Below are 20078 nucleotides of genomic sequence, written 5' to 3' on the forward strand. Positions count from 1 at the left end.
TTGTCACCAAAAGCACTCACAAACTTCTACAGATGCACAATCGAGAGCATCCTGTCGGGCTGTATCACCGCCTGGTACGGCAACTGCTCCGTCCTCAACCGTAAGGCTCTCCAGAGGGTAGTGAGGTCTGCACAACGCATCACTTGGGGCAAACTACCTGCCCTCCAGGACACCTACACCACCCGATGTCACAGGAAGGCCATAAAGATCATCAAGGACATCAACCACCCGAGCCACTGCCTGTTCACCCCGCTATCATCCAGAAGGCGAGGTCAGTACAGGTGCATCAAAGCTGGGACCGAGAGACTGAAAAACAGCTTCTATCTCAAGGCCATCAGACTGTTAAACAGCCACCACTAACATTGAGTGGCTGCTGCCAACACACTGACACTGACTCAACTCCAGCCACTTTAATAATGGGAATTGATGGGAAATGATGTAAATATATCACTAGCCACTTTAAACAATGCTACCTTATATAATGTTACTTACCCTACATTATTCATCTCATATGCATACGTATATACTGTACTCTATATCATCGGCTGTATTCTTATGTAATACATGTATCACTAGCCACTTTAACTATGCCACTTTGTTTACATACTCATCTCATATGTATATACTGTACTCGATACCATCTACTGCCTATGCTGCTCTGTACCATCACTCATTCATATATCCTTATGTACATATTCTTTATCCCCTTACACTGTGTACAAGACAGTAGTTTTGGAATTGTTAGTTAGATTACTTGTTATTACTGCATTGTCGGAACTAGAAGCACAAGCATTTCGCTACACTCGCATTAACATCTGCTAACCATGTGTATGTGACAAATAACATTTGATTTGATTTGATTTTAACCATGTGTATGCTACCAATTACATTTTATTTTATTTGAACACATGATTATTTAAAGACCCCGTATCCTACACAGGCAGCCCTTACTTCAATTCACAAAATGTGTATTTATTTTTTTGGTCTTTGTCTTCCAAGAAGGGTTTCAAGTTGGTGATACTGGACGAGGCCGATACTATGACCCGGGATGCCCAGAATGCATTGCGGCGAGGTAACCATCTGCTTTGATGTGCTCACCTGCTGTGCACCAACTGGCCAAATGAGCTGCCTGCCAGCTATCCAGTCATTTCCAGTCATTCTCACTGATTAAAAGATGTGCTTACTGTAACATGAGATAAGACGACAAACATGAGACGACAAACAAAATGTTGAATGCATTTAGAAGGGGGATACTGCATATTACCCTGTTATTACTGCTAATGATTTACAATATGAATGTGTTGCAATTGCTTGTAATAGATCCCACTGATTTAACAGCGGGTTAATATTTTGTATTTTACATTTTTATGAGGTTATGTCCGCTGATCTTCAGAACATTGACATCCATTTCTCCCTTCCTCTCTCTCCTCTTGCTTCCTCTCCATTATCGATCTCCTCCCCCTCTACCTCGCTCTTCCACTCCTACAGTCATTGAGAAGTACACAGAGAACACACATTCTGCCTGATCTATAACTCCAGATGCACCAGGTTCCGTCCTGTCTCAGGACCAGATGATCCCCAGGCTGGAGTATGTTATTCAACAGGAGAGGTGAGGGGGTCTAGAGAGGCCCGAGGGTATCTGGAGGGGCAGGCTTTTAGTGTCCCAGAAAGACACTCTGTGCTGGGTTTTATTCTTGCCTTTTAATCAGAGGCGTGTCTGATCTTGTCCCCGCAGCATTGATATAACTCCAGATGGAATAAAAGCTATTGTGACCCTATCATCGGGAGACATGAGAAGATCACTCAACGTACTGCAGGTACGGAAAAACCTATTACCAGTGTGTAGCTAAATGTAGTCAATTGCATCACAGTGTTCAGTTTTTATTGCTGATCAAAATGAATGAATGTATTAACTATTGCTGGTCACCAATATGTAATATCGATATTAGTAGCATTTTTTCGATTTCACGTTGATGTATCAGTTTGTAAAAAATACATTCTAACTGTGTGAATGTTCACTTTTCTGTAAAGTCTAGACTTCTGCTTGTGGATTGCCCATTGGGACTGGTGTAAATGTTCTGGTAGCATAAACCTACCTAACCAGTTTGAACACAATGGGAAGCCCACAGTTGATGGCCCATCAGCAGGCAATTAAATATGCTAATTCAAGAACCTGCCTTGTGAGAAGGTCTGTGAGAGGGTTTTTTGCATACAGGAACAGTCATTTATACTTTTTTACAGAACAGTGTAGGTTAAAGCTAGAATCCTTAATTTCAAAATATCAAAGTGCCTCCCCGCCTCTGTTTTGGTAAAAAGCTGAGGGATGGGCCTGGATAAATGTAACCACTGTCAAATTCGTAGACCGAGCTGCCTAAGGGTGCAACATTTGAGTTTTAATCATGTTTTGAGGCTATACTGTTTTTATTTACATTGTTTACAAACATTGGAGTAAAACAAGCTGATATTTTGGTTTCTGATGGGGTATGATAGTTGAACTAAGCTCATGAGGTATTTATGTTATATTCTCAAAGAATCAATGGGTATATATCATTAATGTATAAGTCCAAAAATGGATGTAGCAACTAAGGATTGTAGCTTTAAAGACGTCCTCCAGAGATTTTTTTAATGTTCCTGTTGAAAAGCGATATCTTAAATAATGTACGCATTAAAGGTAAAACAATATGTTTTGAGCAGAATAGTGTTTGTTTTTTAGACATAACTGCAAACTTTTAAGGAGTAAGGCATTCAAGGAGTTGATGTCATCGGCCTCCCACTTGCTTGAGGAACAATAGAGGACAAAATAGGAAAGGCCTACCCACTGGTGTCAGATCATACCTGGACCACCTATTGAGATGTACCTTTTGTTAAGTAAATTGGGTGTTTAATGAGGTCAAAAGGAGACTAGAGTAGGACCTCCTGTCATGTGGGTTGTTGATCATCGCTAGACAGCCATTTTCAAGTCTTGCCATAGATATTCAAGCCCATTTTATGTCAAACTGTAACTAGGCCACTCTGGGACATCGTCTTGGTAAGCAACTCCAGTGTATATTTGGCCTTGTGTTTTAGGTTGTTGTCCTACTCAAAGGTGATTTTATTTTTTCCCAGTATCTGTTGGAAAGCAGACTGAACCAGGTTTTCCGTTAGGATTTTCCCTGTGCTTAGCTCTATTCCATTTATTTTTATCCTCAAACTCCCTAGTCCTTGACGGTGACAAGCATACCCATAACATGATGCAGCCCACACCGTGCTTGAAAATATGAAGAGTGGTACTCAGTGACGTGTTGTGTTGGATTTGTCCCAAACATAATGCTTTGTATTCAGGACATAAAGTACATTTCTTTGCCACATGTTTTTGTTGTATTTAAGTGGCTTATTGCAAACAGGATGCATGTTTTTGAATATTTTTTTATTCTGTACAGGCTTATTTCTTTTCACTCTGTCAATTGGATTAGTATTTTGGAGTAACTACAGTGTTGTTTACCCATGCTTAGTTTTCTCCTATTACTGCCATGTAATTGTTTAACGTCACCATTGATTGGCCTAATGGTGAAGTCTCTGAGCAGTTTCCTTCCTCTCCGGCAACTTAGATAGGAAGGATTCCTGTATCTTTGTAGTGACTGGGTGTATTGATATCCAAAGTGTTATTAATAATGTCTGCTTTTTTTCCTTTTTTTTACCCATCTTCCAATACTTTGCAAGGCATTGAACAACCTCCCTGGTCTTTGTGGTTAAATCTTTGTTTGAAATTCCCTGCTCGACTAAGGGACCGTACAGATACCTTTTTTTATGAGGTAATCGTTCAAAAAACATGTTAAACACTATTTTTGCACACAGTGAGTCCATGCAACTTATTATGACTTGTTAAGCACACTTCTACTCGTAAACGTATTTAGACTTGTCATAACCAAGGGGTTGAATACTTAAGACATATCATTTATTTTATTTTAAATTAATTAGTAAACATTTCCAAAAACATAATTACACTTTATGGGGTATTGGGGTATTGTGTAGGACAGTGACACAAAATCTCAATTTAATACATTTTTAATTCAGACTGTAACATAACAAAATGTATAAAAAGTCCATGGGTGTGAATACTTTCTGAAGGCAATGTATATTGAATTGTCATGTTATATTTGGTAAATCTATTCTAAACAGACACAGTATATGAGAGAAGACCTACCAGGCCAGAATTTGATACTATCTGCACTGTGACTAGATGTTTTCTTGGTCTGGTGTCCTGGGAGACCCCTCGCGGTTGCCATGACTACCGGTGTTTTCACGGTAGGAGGAATGCCTTGCCCTCGGTAGTGTGGTACGCACCACTACTGCTACGATTTTGCATTGAAATGACCAATATAGCGAGATTTCGTTTTTTATGATTATGAATAATTGTCTTATTTCTGAGGTTATGTATTTCTGTTCTTACGTAACTATCTTGGCAGATTCATCAGGCCTTACCATAGAGGACTTTATAGTTATTTATAATTCTCGTCAATTTTATGATACACTTCTGTAGGGTATATTAAAGAGGTGTCCCTCGATATATAAAGAGGCAATGGTGATAATGTGATAAGTGGTTTGGTTATTAGTTATGAAATATACGGGGCACCGTCCATAATCTTGAGGCTATGGAAAAAATCTGGTCTTAAATTAATCTTTTATCAATTATCATCCAACTTTCTGAAGACATCGTAAATACTTTTGAACTGTTTGGTACCAGAACCATACGCTTGTAAACACGCAACATATACTAACAGATAAAACGATGCAAACTGTAAAATGATGCAGAATAAAATAATGGGGTTGCCTGAGTGGAAAACAGGAATGGGAGAGCTACATGTAAGTCAGCGCTAAAGCAGCACAGATGCAACACTTGGCAAAAGGTGTAGGCAGAGGCATACATTTGAAAGAGAATGGCTCGTCTGTGGTACATCATACATTTATTTTATTTGAACCTTTATTTTAACTAGGCAAGTCAGTTAAGAACAAATTCTTATTTACAATGACTGTCTACCCCTGACCAAACCCTAACCCGGACAACGCTGGGCCAATTGTGTGCCGCCCTATGGGATTCTAGGCTTGTGATACAGCCTAGAATCGAACCAGGGTCTGTAGTGACGCCTCTAGCACTGAGATGCAATGCCTTAGACCGCTGCGCCACTCGGGAGCCCAGATGATGATCTAGTGATCCATTAGCATTTTCACTGTAGCAGTCCGGTCCCTAAAAAGTGCAGTACATTAATCAATACACAAAATCATAAGATTAGGCCTACAGTTTAACACCAATGCATTTGAGGAAAGTAAGGCAATCCACTTGTATACTTATTCATCTGTGTTGAAGTCTGATTGGCCAAGCTTCAGATCACTCACTCACTCACTCACTTGAGTCCAGGTGTGAAAGAAGGTGTGGTTTAGTTAGGTTCAGTTCATATATATATATATATATATATATATATATATATATATATATTATGTCCATAACGGTCTGTACCTTCTTTGTGCAGTCACAAAATCTATTTAAATTTCATGTAATTTCCTTGTGGTTGACATGGCAATAACTTAATATTCATGATTGCTTGAAAATATCTGAAATTCATTACACAACGTGAAAGACATACAGAATTACAGTCAGTAATTTGTTACGATGGCTATCAGAAATAATAGTTTGTGTCTTTTCATTGTAGTCGTCCAGTCCCTTGGTATTACCCAGGGTCTTCACTCTGCTACGTCTCTTCATTGTGCAAACGTAAAGGACCTACTATTGATTGAGAACCATTTGGGGCAGACTCCACCGAAGCTAATTCCTTTGACATTCAAACTGTGGCCATTTGACGGCAGGGTTCTTTCTTAGCTGGGTGTCTTCCTGGATGAAGTGAAGCCATTGAAGAAGAATGGGGATCTTTCTCCCCATGGAGAGGTGTCTCCTGTGATTTAAGGAGATTGGTTAATGCCTCAGCCCTGTCTTGATTGTAGATTTAACATATTTTGATTGGAATAAGGTGTCCTTCCTGGTCAGACAAGGACGGTGTGTGGGGGGGTCAGACCGACAGCGCCATTGCGTTTTGGTACACCTGAAGTACATTCATCTCCAGCAGAACACCGTGTTTGCCTTACAGCATTGCGTTGCAGAGGCAGTTGCAGTGCGTTCTGTGTGTGTGTGTGTGTGCCTTCGGAAAGTATTCAGACCCCTTGACTTTTCCACATTTTGTTACGTTGTTACGTCAATCCACACACAATACCCCATAACGACAAAGCGAAAACTGTTTTTTAGAAATGTGTGCAAATGTATAGGGGAAAAAACACCTTATTTACACAAGTATTCCGGCCCTTTGCTATGAGACACAAAATTTAAAACATTCTCAAACCAGAAACCGTGGATTGATGGCAGCATTCGCAGACCACTGCTTTTAATCAGGGCAGGGTGACCGGAAACATGACCGAATACAAACAGTGTAGCTATTCCCTCCGCAAGGCAATCAAACAAGCTACGCGTCAGTATAGAGACAAAGTAGAATCTCAATTCAATGGCTCAGACACAAGAGGTACAGTGCCTTGCGAAAGTATTCGGCCCCCTTGAACTTTGGGACTTTTTGCCACATTTCAGGCTGCAAACATAAAGATATAAAACTGTATTTTTTTGTGAAGAATCAACAACAAGTGGGACACAATCATGAAGTGGAACGACATTTATTGGATATTTCAAACTTTTTTAACAAATCAAAAACTGAAAAATTGGGCGTGCAAAATTATTCAGCCCCTTTACTTTTAGTGCAGCAAACTCTCTCCAGAAGTTCAGTGAGGATCTCTGAATGATCCAATGTTGACCTAAATGACTAATGATGATAAATACAATCCACCAGTGTGTAATCAAGTCTCCGTATAAATGCACCTGCACTGTGATAGTCTCAGAGGTCCGTTAAAAGCGCAGAGAGCATCATGAAGAACAAGGAACACACCAGGCAGGTCCGAGATACTGTTGTGAAGAAGTTTAAAGCCGGATTTGGATACAAAAAGATTTCCCAAGCTTTAAACATCCCAAGGAGCACTGTGCAAGCGATAATATTGAAATGGAAGGAGTATCAGACCACTGCAAATCTACCAAGACCTGGCCGTCCCTCTAAACTTTCAGCTCATACAAGGAGAAGACTGATCAAAGATGCAGCCAAGAGGCCCATGATCACTCTGGATGAACTGCAGAGATCTACAGCTGAGGTGGGAGACTCTGTCCATAGGACAACAATCAGTCGTATATTGCACAAATCTGGCCTTTATGGAAGAGTGGCAAGAAGAAAGCCATTTCTTAAAGATCCATAAAAAGTGTTGTTTAAAGTTTGCCACAAGCCACCTGGGAGACACACCAAACATGTGGAAGAAGGTGCTCCGGTCAGATGAAACCAAAATTGAACTTTTTGGCAACAATGCAAAACGTTATGTTTGGCGTAAAAGCAACACAGCTGAACACACCATCCCCACTGTCAAACATGGTGGTGGCAGCATCATGGTTTGGGCCTGCTTTTCTTCAGCAGGGACGGGGAAGATGGTTAAAATTGATGGGAAGATGGATGGAGCCAAATACAGGACCATTCTGGAAGAAAACCTGATGGAGTCTGCAAAAGACCTGAGACTGGGACGGAGATTTGTCTTCCAATAAGACAATGATCCAAAACATAAAGCAAAATCTACAATGGAATGGTTCAAAAATAAACATATCCAGGTGTTAGAATGGCCAAGTCAAAGTCCAGACCTGAATCCAATCGAGAATCTGTGGAAAGAACTGAAAACTGCTGTTCACAAATGCTCTCCATCCAACCTCACTGAGCTTGAGCTGTTTTGCAAGGAGGAATGGGAAAACATTTCAGTCTCTCGATGTGCAAAACTGATAGAGACATACCCCAAGCGACTTACAGCTGTAATCGCAGCAAAAGGTGGCGCTACAAAGTATTAACTTAAGGGGGCTGAATAATTTTGCACGCCCAATTTTTCAGTTTTTGATTTGTTAAAAAAGTTTGAAATATCCAATAAATGTCGTTCCACTTCATGATTGTGTCCCACTTGTTGTTGATTCTTCACAAAAAATACAGTTTTATATCTTTATGTTTGAAGCCTGAAATGTGGCAAAAGGACGCAAAGTTCAAGGGGGCCGAATACTTTCGCAAGGCACTGTATGTGGCAGGGTCTACAGTCAATCACGGATTACAAAAAGAAAACCAGCCCCGTCATGGACCAGGATGTCTTGCTACCAGGCAGACTAAATAACTTTTTTGCCCGCTTTGAGGACAATACAGTGCCACTGACACGGCCCGCAACCAAAACATGCGGACTCTCCTTCACTGCAGCCGACGTGAGGAAAACATTTAAGCGTGTTAACCCTCGCAAGGCTGCAGGCCCAGACGGCATCCCCAGCCGCGCCCTTAGAGAATGCGCAGACCAGCTGGCTGGTGTGTTTACGGACATCTTCAATCAATCCCTATCCCAGTCTGTTGTTCCCACATGCTTCAAGAGGGCCACAATTGTTCCTGTTCCCAAGAAAGCTAAGGTAACTGAGCTAAACGACTCCCGCCCCGTAGCACTCACTTCCGTCATCATGAAGTGCTTTGAGAGACTAGTCAAGGACCATATCACCTCCACCCTACCTGACACCCTAGACCCATTCCAATTTGCTTACCGCCCAAATAGGTCCACAGACGATGCAATCTCAACCACACTGCACACTGCCCTAACCCATCTGGACAAGAGGAATACCTATGTGAGAATGCTGTTCATCGACTACAGCTCGGCATTTAACACCATAGTGCCCTCCAAGCTCGTAATCAAGCTCGAGACCCTGGGTCTCGACCCCGCCCTGTGCAACTGGGTACTGGACTTCCTGACGGGCCGCCCCCAGGTGGTGAGGGTAGGCAACAACATCTCCACCCCGCTGATCCTCAACACTGGGACCCCACAAGGGTGCGTTCTGAGCCCTCTCCTGTACTCCCTGTTCACCCACGACTGTGTGGCCACGCACGTCTCCAACTCAGAGTTGAATTTAACGGCTGTAGAAGGTGTCCAATTGGACTAGCTTCAGGTCTTAGCTGTAAATTAAATATGATTTAAGTTTGCGGACGACACAACAGTGGTAGGCTTGATTACCAACAACGACGAGACGGCCTACAGGGAGGAGGTGAGGGCCCTCGGAGTGTGGTGTCAGGAAAATAACCTCACACTCAACGTCAACAAAACTAAGGAGATGATTGTGGACTTCAGGAAACAGCATAGGGAACACCCCCCTATCCACATCGATGGAACAGTAGTGGAGAGGGTAGTAAGTTTTAAAGTCCTCGGCGTACACATCACAGACAAACTGAATTGGTCCACCCACACAGACAGCATCGTGAAGAAGGCGCAGCAGCGCCTCTTCAACCTCAGGCGTCTGAAGAAATTTGGCTTGTCTCCAAAAGCACTCACAAACTTCTACAGATGCACAATCGAGAGCATCCTGTCGGGCTGTATCACCGCCTGGTACGGTAACTGCTCCGCCCACAACCGTAAGGCTCTCCAGAGGGTAGTGAGGTCTGCACAACGCATCACCGGGGGCAAACTACCTGCCCTCCAGGACACCTACACCACCCGATGTCACAGGAAGGCCATAACTGCCTGTTCACCCCGCTATCATCCAGAAGGCGAGGTCAGTACAGGTGCATCAAAGCTGGGACCCGAGAGACTGAAAAACAGCTTCTATCTCAAGGCCATCAGACTGTTAAACAGCCACCACTAACATTGAGTGGCTGCTGCCAACACACTGACTCAACTCCAGCCACTTTAATAATGGGAATTGATGGGAAATGATGTAAAATATATCACTAGCCACTTTAAACAATGCTACCTAATATAATGTTTACATACCCTACATTATTCATCTCATATGTATATGTATATACTGTACTCTATATCATCTACTGCATCTTTATGTAGTACATGTATCACTAGCCACTTTAACTATGCCACTTTGTTTAAATACTCATCTCATATGTATATACTGTACTCAATACCATCTACTGTATCTTGCCTATGCCGCTCTGTACCATCACTCATTCATATATCTTTATGTACATATTCTTTATCCCCTTTCACTTGTGTCGTTTTGGAATTGTTAGCTAGATTACTTGTTGGTTATTACTGCATTGTCGGAACTAGAAGCACAAGCATTTCGCTACACTCGCATTAACATCTGCTAACCATGTGTATGTGACAAATAAAATTTGATTTGATTTGAGAGGATCTTCAGAGAAGAATGGGAGAAACTCCCCAATTAAAGGTGTGCCAAGCTTGTAGGGTCATACCCAAGAAGACTCAATGCTGTAATCGCTGCCAAAGGTGATTCAACAAAGTACTGAGTAAAGGCTTTTGAATACTTATGTAAATAGAATATTTCTGTTTTTTATTTGTAATAAATTAGATACAATTTCAAAACCTGTTTTTTCTTTTGTCATTTATGGAGTATTGTGTGTAGATGAGGGGGGAAATATAATTGTATAAATTTAAAAATAAGGCTGTAACGTAACAATGTGGGAAAAGTAATGTGGTCTGAATACTTTCTGAAGGTATCCAAGGTATGCATTAAATTGCATGTGTACATTTCCCAAAAAACATGCGACTGTATGCACAAGTGTGGTAGATACATTAATTCAGTATAGTTGCATAGCTACTAGGGCTGTTACAATATCAGTATCGTAATATTTTTTTCATGGGAAACCATGAAGCAGACCTAATTCTTTGGTACTTTAAAAACCTATGGAAAATGTGTGCTATAGCTTAGAAAATAAATAAATATGACTCCAAAAAAACAGCCCAACTCTAGGGCTGTTTTCCTGAAGAAGTTAAATCCACTTTTTTTGTTTCCTTCATGATACTAACGAGTTTCGAGATACTGGTATCATCCCGGCTGAATGTTCCGCATCATCGATGCTGTCGGTCTGAGGCGTAGGATCAATGCGTGACGTTGCTACACCTGTTAATTTTACAATGCAATGTTTTGAGGTATTTGAAACACTTCTTTGGTATAAATTAACCATGTATTTTGGTTTCTTACAGTGGACTTTCATCCTGTTTTTCGGATGGGTTTGCTTATCAAGTTGGCAGATATTGAGTAAGTGCTTATGTATCTTCAGTATGGCTGTTGCTTATATACCCAACAATTTGTAAGTCGCTTTGTAACACAGCGTCCGTTAAATGTGAATTAGGATGACTACTATGTTACACTTTTTTGATAATGTGTTTTGTTCTTATAGGTACCGGCTGGCCTCGGGACTCAACGAGAAGACCCAGTTGGGAGAGAGATTTGGGTCAATGATGCCACCCAGACCAGCGGTCCCCAAACAGTCACAACCATCTAGTACAGTGCTTCCCAAACTGTGCCTCCCCCCCAAAGATATTGATTTTTATTTTTAAGGAACTCAGTGCAGCTTTCAACTTACTCTTAAATTGTAATAGTAGAACGCACAAGAACGCAATTTCAAAAATGGGTAGTGCATCATCAGTTTTCCTCTTGTTATTTCAGTCATTGCATACCTCAGAGCTATTTATAACTTTTCAGAAATGTCCATGTCAGCTAATGTTTTTTTAGCCCATAGATTTTGTTGTAATGTTTGAGACTCAAATAACATAAATACACATTAGACATGGCAACATTTTATTGAATTCCAAGAAAATCATTGAAAACAGCAACATTTTCTCTGCACCCCTTCACAAAAAGTTTGAATTGCAGGAAAAAAAGCTTTAAACTTGCCACATGTTCTCTCCAACAAGAGGGGTGTGAACAGTTTGTGTCATGAACAGTGCTTGTGCCCACAGAACTAGTCGTGGCGGAAACGCGGGAGGGGGCGGATGTTCCCCATTGCTGGAAGGGGGGCCTGAGTGAAAAAGTTTAGGAACCCCTGATCTAGTACACATTGGTCACCTACCAAGTTCTTGGAGAGCTACGCATGATTTTGTTCCAGCCCATCTTTAACACACCTGATACAATTAATACATTGCTGTTCGAGACCATGGTTACTTGAGTCAGGTGTGTTAGTGTTGAGCTGGGACAAAAGGCCTGCGTACCCTGTTCACTAAAATATAACATTTATCAACGAAAGCGACAGGGGAGAGAACTCTTGAGACTAACGTCATAAAGACACACTTGTGTTGTCCCCGTTTGCTCAATATTCCTTTATGTCCATTAAGTTTAATTTGTGTTTAATAAAATTGTAATTAGTGTATTTTTTTAGACTGTCATGGAATTATGATTTAATAGACCAATTTACACTACAAAATGTATATTTACTCTCAGCAAAATTACACAAATGTCACTTTACATACTATAATATATCCGTAGCACAAAATATAGATCTAGTAACTTCCATTTTTTTGGTGCAATTTATGTAAATTTGTTAAGTTCATCTGTATAATCACTAGCTAATTGCATCCAGGTGAATTTCCATTTTGACATCCTGAGAGATTTCCTTGGACAAATAGCTGATCAGACATGACTGATTTTGTGTAAACCACAAAGTATCCACTCCACTCAAGGTCCTAAAAAGTCCCATCATTTCAGTCTGACAACATTCCCACCAACTCTTTATGCATTTGTAAACGAGGCAAATAATAAGCTCTCCTCCTTTGACTGTTCCATCATTAGCCAGTCAATGCATCCATCAACTCAAATGCATTACAAATGGAGTCCAGAAACATTCCCTCCACCCATTCCAAAAGTCACTATTCCTCCTCATCCGAGGAGCGGTCAGATCGTGCTTCTGAGTGGTCCGGGATGTCTCTGTAGGTGAGGAACTCCAGGATCCTGCGTGGTATGGGGAGGGCCTCCACCTGGTGTGTGGAGACTGAGTGGCGCAGGACGGAGCGGCACAGGTGGCACAGACTGGGCACTGACCTGGGAACCATCCAAAACCTCACGTGGCCATCTCTGGTCCTGCAACAATAACACATAGGGTATTAGCCCATTTGTTTGCCTCGTTTTAACCTTCCTACATGGATATGCTAACTAAATAAGAACCATTTCTAAAAAGACAAACTGCAACAAAACTGGGTGTCGTGTCCAAAATCTGTCTTGCCCACTACTTACTTAAACTGCATACTGTGTACTAATCATACTAAATACTATTTAGAATGTACGGTTTAGTATGTAGTAAGCAACTAATATCAGCATACTAGGCTCATCCTAATTAGAATGCGTCATCTAATGCGCAATTGCGTTCCTTCCCAACATTAGTTTATTTTGGTACAACGCGTCCCCTCAGCTGATTATAAGTTGTTGTCAGACTAGGGTTGCAAAGCTACTGGTAATTTACTATAGTAATCTTTGGTAATTAACATACATTTTTTGGCAATCTATCGTAACTTTGGTAATTTATACTTGAATAACTTTTAAAAACTGTATTCATATATGATTCATTTTTCATATCTGTGTCCATATTGTCCATGAGTTTCTAGTAGATAGACCATATGGTTCAAGAGAAAATCGCCTAATTAATGAAAAAAGCATCGACCTAACAATGGCATTATCATTTAACTCTGGAACTCTTCTAACTATTGACTTTTTTCACAACTGCCACCAGTTTGATGCCAAAACAGTGTACTGAATACAAAGACAGTAAAATAAATGTGTAAAAAAATGTTTTTTTTATGTATATATATAATTACAGACACCTGTGATAATCTGAAGTACTCAAAAGGGCCACTAGATGTATTGTGGTATATTATATAAAATCCTTGAAAGACACCAAAATTCTAGTAGTTTACTGGTAAACTTTGAAAGTTTCCAGTAATATACCCATGTCAGACACACATGGGTCTCAAAAGACGATTCCCTTAATAGTGTGCAGCGAACTGGATGAAAATTCCAAATGAGTATGACATCCTGGCATTTAAAGCACACTAAACCTATAAAACTAAAAAATTCTGCATACCTAAAATGCCTACTATTTAGAAAACGCAAGTACAATTATTCGGATACGGCCAGGATCTTAGAGGTGCATCTGAAGGAGCTTTCTTTCCTTGTTTCCTGATCCCCATCTGGACTGCTATGAGAGACAGGTGAAGGCAAATTCCTAGGACCATATTCACAAAGCCCTCTGGAAATTGCTTTCAACAGTCTCACATCAGTGTAAAATAAGGGGGTATTGTCTTCCCCATCTCTCCAATGTTATTAACTCTACCCTTATAATTCATAGTTGATTGTATCCAGGCCTGACGGCTTGGATGCATCTAAAATGAGTTAGTGGTCCAAACACACCAAGACAATCATGAAGAGGGCAGGACAACACCTTTTCCCCCTCAAGAGACTGAAAAGATTTGGCATGGGTCCCCAGATCCTCAAAAACTTCTACAGCTGCACCATTGAGAGCATCCTGACCGGTTGCATCACCGCCTGGTATGGCAACTGCTCGGCATCTGACCGTAAGTCTCTACAGAGGGTAGTTAGGTACCCAGTACATCACTGGGGCCAAGCATCCTGCCATCCAGGACCTATATACTAGGCGGTGTCAGAGGAAAGACCAACAAAAATGGTGAAAGACTCCAGTCACCCAAGTCATAGACTGTTCTCTCTGCTACTGCACGGCAAGCAGTACCGGAACACCAAGTCTATGACCAAAAGGCTCCTTAACAGCTTCTACCCCCAAGCCATAAGACTGCTGAACAATGAATCAAATGGCCACCCAGACTATTTACATTGACCCCCCCCCCCCCCCCATTTGTTTTTACACTGCTGCTACTCACTGTTTATTATCTATGCATAGTCACTTTACCCCCACCTACATGTTCAAAATTACCCTGACTAACCTGTACCCCTGCACATTGACTTGGTACCGGTACCCCTTGTATATAGCCTTGTTATTGTTATTTTATTGTTACTTTTTATTATTTTTTACTTTAGTTTATTTGGTAAATATCTTTCTTGAACTGCATTGTTGGTTAAGGGCTTGTAAGTAAGCATTTCACGGTAAGGTCTACCTGTTGTATTCGGCGCATGTGACAAATAAAGTTTGATTTGATTTGTAGGAGGCTCATGTTTGTATCAATTTATTCTAATGAGAGTAAAGTAAATCTACCCTGTGGCTACGACTCCCCCTTGTGGATGGAAGTTGCAGCACAGCCCATTGGAGGTACGGTCCTCCTTGGTCTGCATCACCATACCCCTCTGTCCTGGCTCCCACATCTGGAGGGCTCTGTGAAACACATGAAACAGAAGGCCTAGCACTTTCTCTTTTAAATTTGTTGAGAAGGGTGCAAAGCTCTTAATTAAACTCTTACCTGTCTTCAGTAACAATGGCCAGTTGCAAACCCTCGGGGGAGAATCTCAATGATGAGATTTGGTTCTGTCCATACATCTCAGAGCAATCCCTATTGGAAAGAAAAAGCAACAATGTGTCAACTAATGCACCACACATATCACACCATTATCCTGCTACACATATCAAATCATTATCCACACAGATGTACATTAGAGAAGACAATTTCTGTGCAGTGTAGGGATCCCACAGATCGATCCACCAACGGGAACCACTGAAGGCTGCAGTGGCAAGCAGTGCCCCATCGGGAGAGAAGTCACAGGAAGCTAACAGGTAGAATGTCTTGTGGTTGATCCCCGTTAAGTTCCTGATGAAAGTGTATGACCGCAGGCTCCATAGACACACCATCTGGTAAAATAAAAAAACTTTTATAGCCTTTTCATACTACCATGCTGAGTCAAACCAAACTCTGCTTGCTCAGACATTTCCTTTTCAGCACGGTGTCAGCAACTATTGTGGTTCTCTCGGAGAAGTGGTTCTCTGCTGAGGGGCAACTCACTCTGTCAAACCTGCCGACCGATGCGATCATGCTGCAGTCTGGTGAGACACTACAGCAGCTGACCCAGTCCTTGTGGCCAGAGAAGACATGTGGCTCCTTTTCACCTATGGAGGGCAGAGAAAAAGATACCGTATATAGAAGTTTAAGGTAAATTCCATATGTAATAAAAATTAGCATGATTTTCAGCATTGAAGAAGATGAGAGAAATGTCCTTTGGGGGAATGATTTTTAGATGTATAACAATAGCTGACCTTTCTGGGTTAGATCCCATATCCTTAAGGTTTTGTCTCGAGAGGATGATACAAGGGTGAGCTTTTCATTGGGAGTGAAGACCAGGTCCCTTGCAATACCCTCATGTCCTTTGAGGTCAAACCGAGGCTGACCTGAAAATGTAATCAGGGCACTGTGAGTTGCACGTTAACATTAGAGACTTGGCATCATGTGGTCAATAAATTAAATAGAGCAGTGTCCTAAGTTGCATATCCCACCAGTTTCAACATCCCATATCTTGATCACTCCATTCTCTAAGCCAGTTGCCAGAAGCAGTCTGGATGATTCTCTCTCACGGGATGCTGCTTTTTCTCCAGGTGCTGGTGTCTTTGATGGACGTGGTCCAAACGCCAGCCCCCACACTGTCTGACCACAGTTCAGGGTCTTGTCCTGTCTGTTGCTCTCTAGGGCAATCTCAACCCTATTGACCCTATATGGACAAGCATTGACAGTAAACAAATGAAGAATAAAACTCAAGAGTTGCTGATGAATAACATCAAGACCTTCAAATGAGGAAGGAGAGGAAGCAAGGAAGAATATTTGGAAGGAAGGAAGAATGGAAGGAAGGAGGAATATTTACAGGCCTATAGTCTTTAAAGGCTCGACATACTTATCATGCCGAAGCGGCCAGGCAATCACCCACACAATCCCGTGTCCCATGGACCATGCAAACCAGGATCCATCTGGAGAGAAATCAACGCTCCACGTCTCGCAGCCAGCGCGCCCCTCCAGCGATGGAGGGTGGGCGGATTTCAATTCCAATATCAGCCCATCGGAAGCTGTGAGAGGCGAGAAGTTAGAATATAAAAAATGTCTGTTGTTGGACTACCACAATACAGTGCATTTGAGTGAATATTCCACATGAACTCAGCAAAAAAAGAAAAGCCCATTTTTCAGGACCCTGTCTTTCAAAGATAATTCGTAAAAATCCAAATAGCTTCACAGATCTTCATTGTAAAGGGTTTAAACACGTTTCCCATGCTTCAATGAACCATAAACAATTCATTAACATGCATCTGATGGACGGTCATTAAGACACTAACAGCTTAGACGGTAGGAAATTAAGGTCACAGTTATGAAAACTTAGGACACTAAAGAGGCCTTTCACTGACTCTGAAAAACACCAAAAGAAAGATGCCCAGGGTCCCTGCTCATCTGCGTGAACGTGCCTTAGGCATGCTGCATGCTGCACGAGGACTGCAGATGTGGCCACGGCAATAAATTGCATTGTCTGTACTGTGAGACGCCTAAGACAGCGCTACAGGACGGACAATCGATCGCACGTGTAACAACACCTGCACAGGATCGGTACATCCGAACATCACACCTGCGGGACAGGTACAGGATGGCAACAACTGCCCGAGTTACACCAGGAACGCACAATCCCTCCATCAGTGCTCAGACTGTCCGCAATAGGCTGAGAGGGGCTGGACTGAGGGCTTGTATGCCTGTTGTAAGGCCTGTAAAGGCAGGTCCTCACCAGACATCACCGTCAACAACGCTTGGAGGTGGAGGGTCCGTCATGGTCTGGGAAGGTGTGTCACAGCATCATCAGACTGAGTTTGTTGTCAAACGCTGTGCGTTACAGGGAAGACATCCCCCTCCCTCATGTGGTATCTTTCTTGAGGGCTCATCCTGACATGACCCTCCAGCATGACAATGCCACCAGCCATACTGCTCGTTCTGTGCGTGATTTCCTGCAAGACAGGAATGTCAGTGTTCTGCCATGGCCAGCGAAGAGCTCGGAACTCAATCCCATTGAGCACGTCTGGGACCTGTTGGATCGGAGGGTGAGGGCTAGGGCCATTTCCCCCAGAAATTTCCAGGAACTTGCAGGTGCCTTGGTGGAGGAGTGGGGTAACATCTCACAGCAAGAACTGGCAAATCTGGTGCAGTCCATGAGGAGGAGATGCACTGCAGTACTTAATGCAGCTGGTGGCCACACCAGATACTGACTGTTACTTTTGATTTTTACCCCCCTTTGTTCAGGGACACATTATTCAATTTCTGTTAGTCACATGTCTGTGGAACTTGTTCAGTTTATGTCTCAGTTGTTGAATCTTGTTATGTTCATACAAATATTTACACATGTTCAGTTTGCTAAAAATAAATGCAGTTGACAGTGAGAGGATGTTTCGTTTTTTGCTGAGTATATTTGTTAGTGCACCAGCTGTTCAGTTGGCAATTTTTCCCTTTCCTTTCTCCCAACTTCTACATGGGATTGACTGTTTCTGAAAGCTATAAAGGAAACAAAAACATAAGGTGTGTTAACAGGGTGTTGGGTCCCTACGAGCCGCCAGAACAGTCTTGGTATAGATTCTACAAGTGTCTGGAACTCTATTGGTAGAGACCAGCAAATCAGCTCCAAGTGATTTTAATTTTGGAAATCTGTTCCAAAGTATTCCCACCCATAATACAGAGATATATGTGATCATATACACATGAAAGCAACGTTTGAAATTATTGTTTTAGTTAAACGTTATATCTGTGTGGGCTTCTTGCGGTCAATTTGCAGTCTACAAACTATTGGTAATTATGTCCGTCTCCTGGCCATCCGCTCAAAGAGAAAATCGTCCCGCAGCTGAATCTAGTTTTGCATCGTTTTCATGCTCATCAAATCATTAATTGACCACCACTTGTGCCCTTTGAATGGGGTCATTGTCATCCTGGAAGAAACCACTCCCACCAGGATAGAAATGATTAATCATAGTTTGAAGGTGATCACTCAGTATGGCTGTGTTTATTGGCGTTTACCTTGCCCTCAGTGGACCTAAACCATGCCAGCAAAATGCACCCCACACCATAACAGAGCCGCCAGAACCCTAATTTACTCAAGTGTTTCCTTTATTTTGGCAGTTACCTGTATATTGTTTTATTATAGTCCTATAAATAAAATGGAACGTACCTGGCCGTATGCGCCGAATGTTGTCTTTCAATGAACACATTTTTGCAAATTTTAGATGTTGACGGAAGCAGGTTATCACATTCTTGATCGGGTTACTGTCTATACTTCCTGATTATCTAACAATGACGTCTAGTCAATAATCCCATGTTAAAATGCCATATTCCGAGAGAAAAATAGAGCGCATACTGTATATTCGGAACGCTAAATGACGTGATATAGCCAAATAGTGTTTTTTTAAGATTTCGGTAGAGAAATGTAAGTCAAAGAAGAATTCATCTGATTTCCTGTACAGTAAAATTCCATCCCTCCAATGCGATATGATTGGCTACCTTGCCACACGTGCCTTTGTTTTCTATTAAGTAACATCGACTCGTCATGGGCTTGTTTGATCTATTGATAAGCATACTCATTCACAGGGACATGTCCGCCCCACATTTTGAAATTGCATTTTTGTCCCCACCAGTTTTATCATTGTAATGTCATACAAAATAGGGCAACGTGGACTTTAGGACCATGCGGACGCCTCGGGACGTCGGGTAGGCTGTTTGGAGTGTTTATCCAACTGGATACAAAAAATAATTATGTTCCCACCACTTCTTAAACTAAAGTTGCACCCCTGCTCATTACAACTTGTAAATTGTATACGTTGTTCATTAATAAAAAGAGAGAGCAAAACAGTGTACAAAACGTTAGGAACACCTGCTCTTTCCATGAAATAGACCGCTCAAACTTAACTCTGGATCTCGAAGCCAGCTCCTCTTAATTTTTTCATTGTTCCCCTCTAATCAGGGATTGATTTAGACCTGGGACAACAGGTGTGTGCAATTCATTATCAGGTAGAACAGAAAACCAGCAGGCTCCGGACCTCGTAGGGTAAGAGTTGAGTATCCCTGAAATAGACTGACCAGGTGAATCCAGGTGAAAACTATGATCCCTTATAGATGTCACTTGTTAAATCCCCTTTAATCAGTGACAATGAAGTGGAGGAGACAGGTTAAATAAGGAGTTTTAAGACTTGAGACATGGTTTGTGTGTGTGTGCCGTTCAGAGGATGAACGGGCAAGACAAAACATTTAAG

General features: G+C 41.7%; 1 protein-coding gene and 1 non-coding gene across 2 annotated transcripts; one reads left to right on the top strand and one right to left on the bottom strand.

Moving 5' to 3' along the window:
• The first annotated feature begins 785 nt into the window (after positions 1-785).
• LOC110526020 lies at positions 786-11291 on the top strand. The gene is made up of 5 exons (XR_005052115.1): positions 786-1072; positions 1489-1609; positions 1736-1817; positions 11074-11128; positions 11271-11291. It is a non-coding gene; the product is annotated as an uncharacterized LOC110526020 (transcript).
• A 366-nt stretch (positions 11292-11657) lies between these two features.
• On the bottom strand, positions 11658-19329 carry wsb2 (WD repeat and SOCS box containing 2). The gene is made up of 9 exons (XM_021606595.2): positions 19001-19329; positions 16706-16874; positions 16314-16525; positions 16077-16208; positions 15826-15929; positions 15478-15674; positions 15289-15378; positions 15087-15203; positions 11658-12946 (listed from the first exon to the last, which is right to left on the bottom strand). The coding sequence occupies exons 1-9, from the start codon at positions 19038-19040 to the stop codon at positions 12736-12738; spliced, it is 1272 nt and encodes a 423-aa protein (XP_021462270.2). The 5' UTR covers positions 19041-19329; the 3' UTR covers positions 11658-12735.
• Positions 19330-20078: the final 749 nt, after the last annotated feature.

The sequence above is a fragment of the Oncorhynchus mykiss genome, chromosome 6 (assembly GCF_013265735.2).
Source record: "Oncorhynchus mykiss isolate Arlee chromosome 6, USDA_OmykA_1.1, whole genome shotgun sequence".
In the NCBI taxonomy this organism is placed as follows: domain Eukaryota; kingdom Metazoa; phylum Chordata; class Actinopteri; order Salmoniformes; family Salmonidae; genus Oncorhynchus; species Oncorhynchus mykiss.

Excerpts from the sequence above, each read along its gene's own strand:
- wsb2 (XM_021606595.2), bottom strand. The coding sequence starts at position 19,040 with ATGTGTTCATTGAAAGACAACATTCGGCGCATACGGCCAG. Across the intron at positions 15,930-16,076 it reads ATGGGATCTAACCCAGAAAG|GTGAAAAGGAGCCACATGTC; the intron begins GTCAGCTATTGT and ends TGCCCTCCATAG. Across the intron at positions 12,947-15,086 it reads GGGGGAGTCGTAGCCACAGG|GACCAGAGATGGCCACGTGA; the intron begins GTAGATTTACTT and ends TTATTGTTGCAG.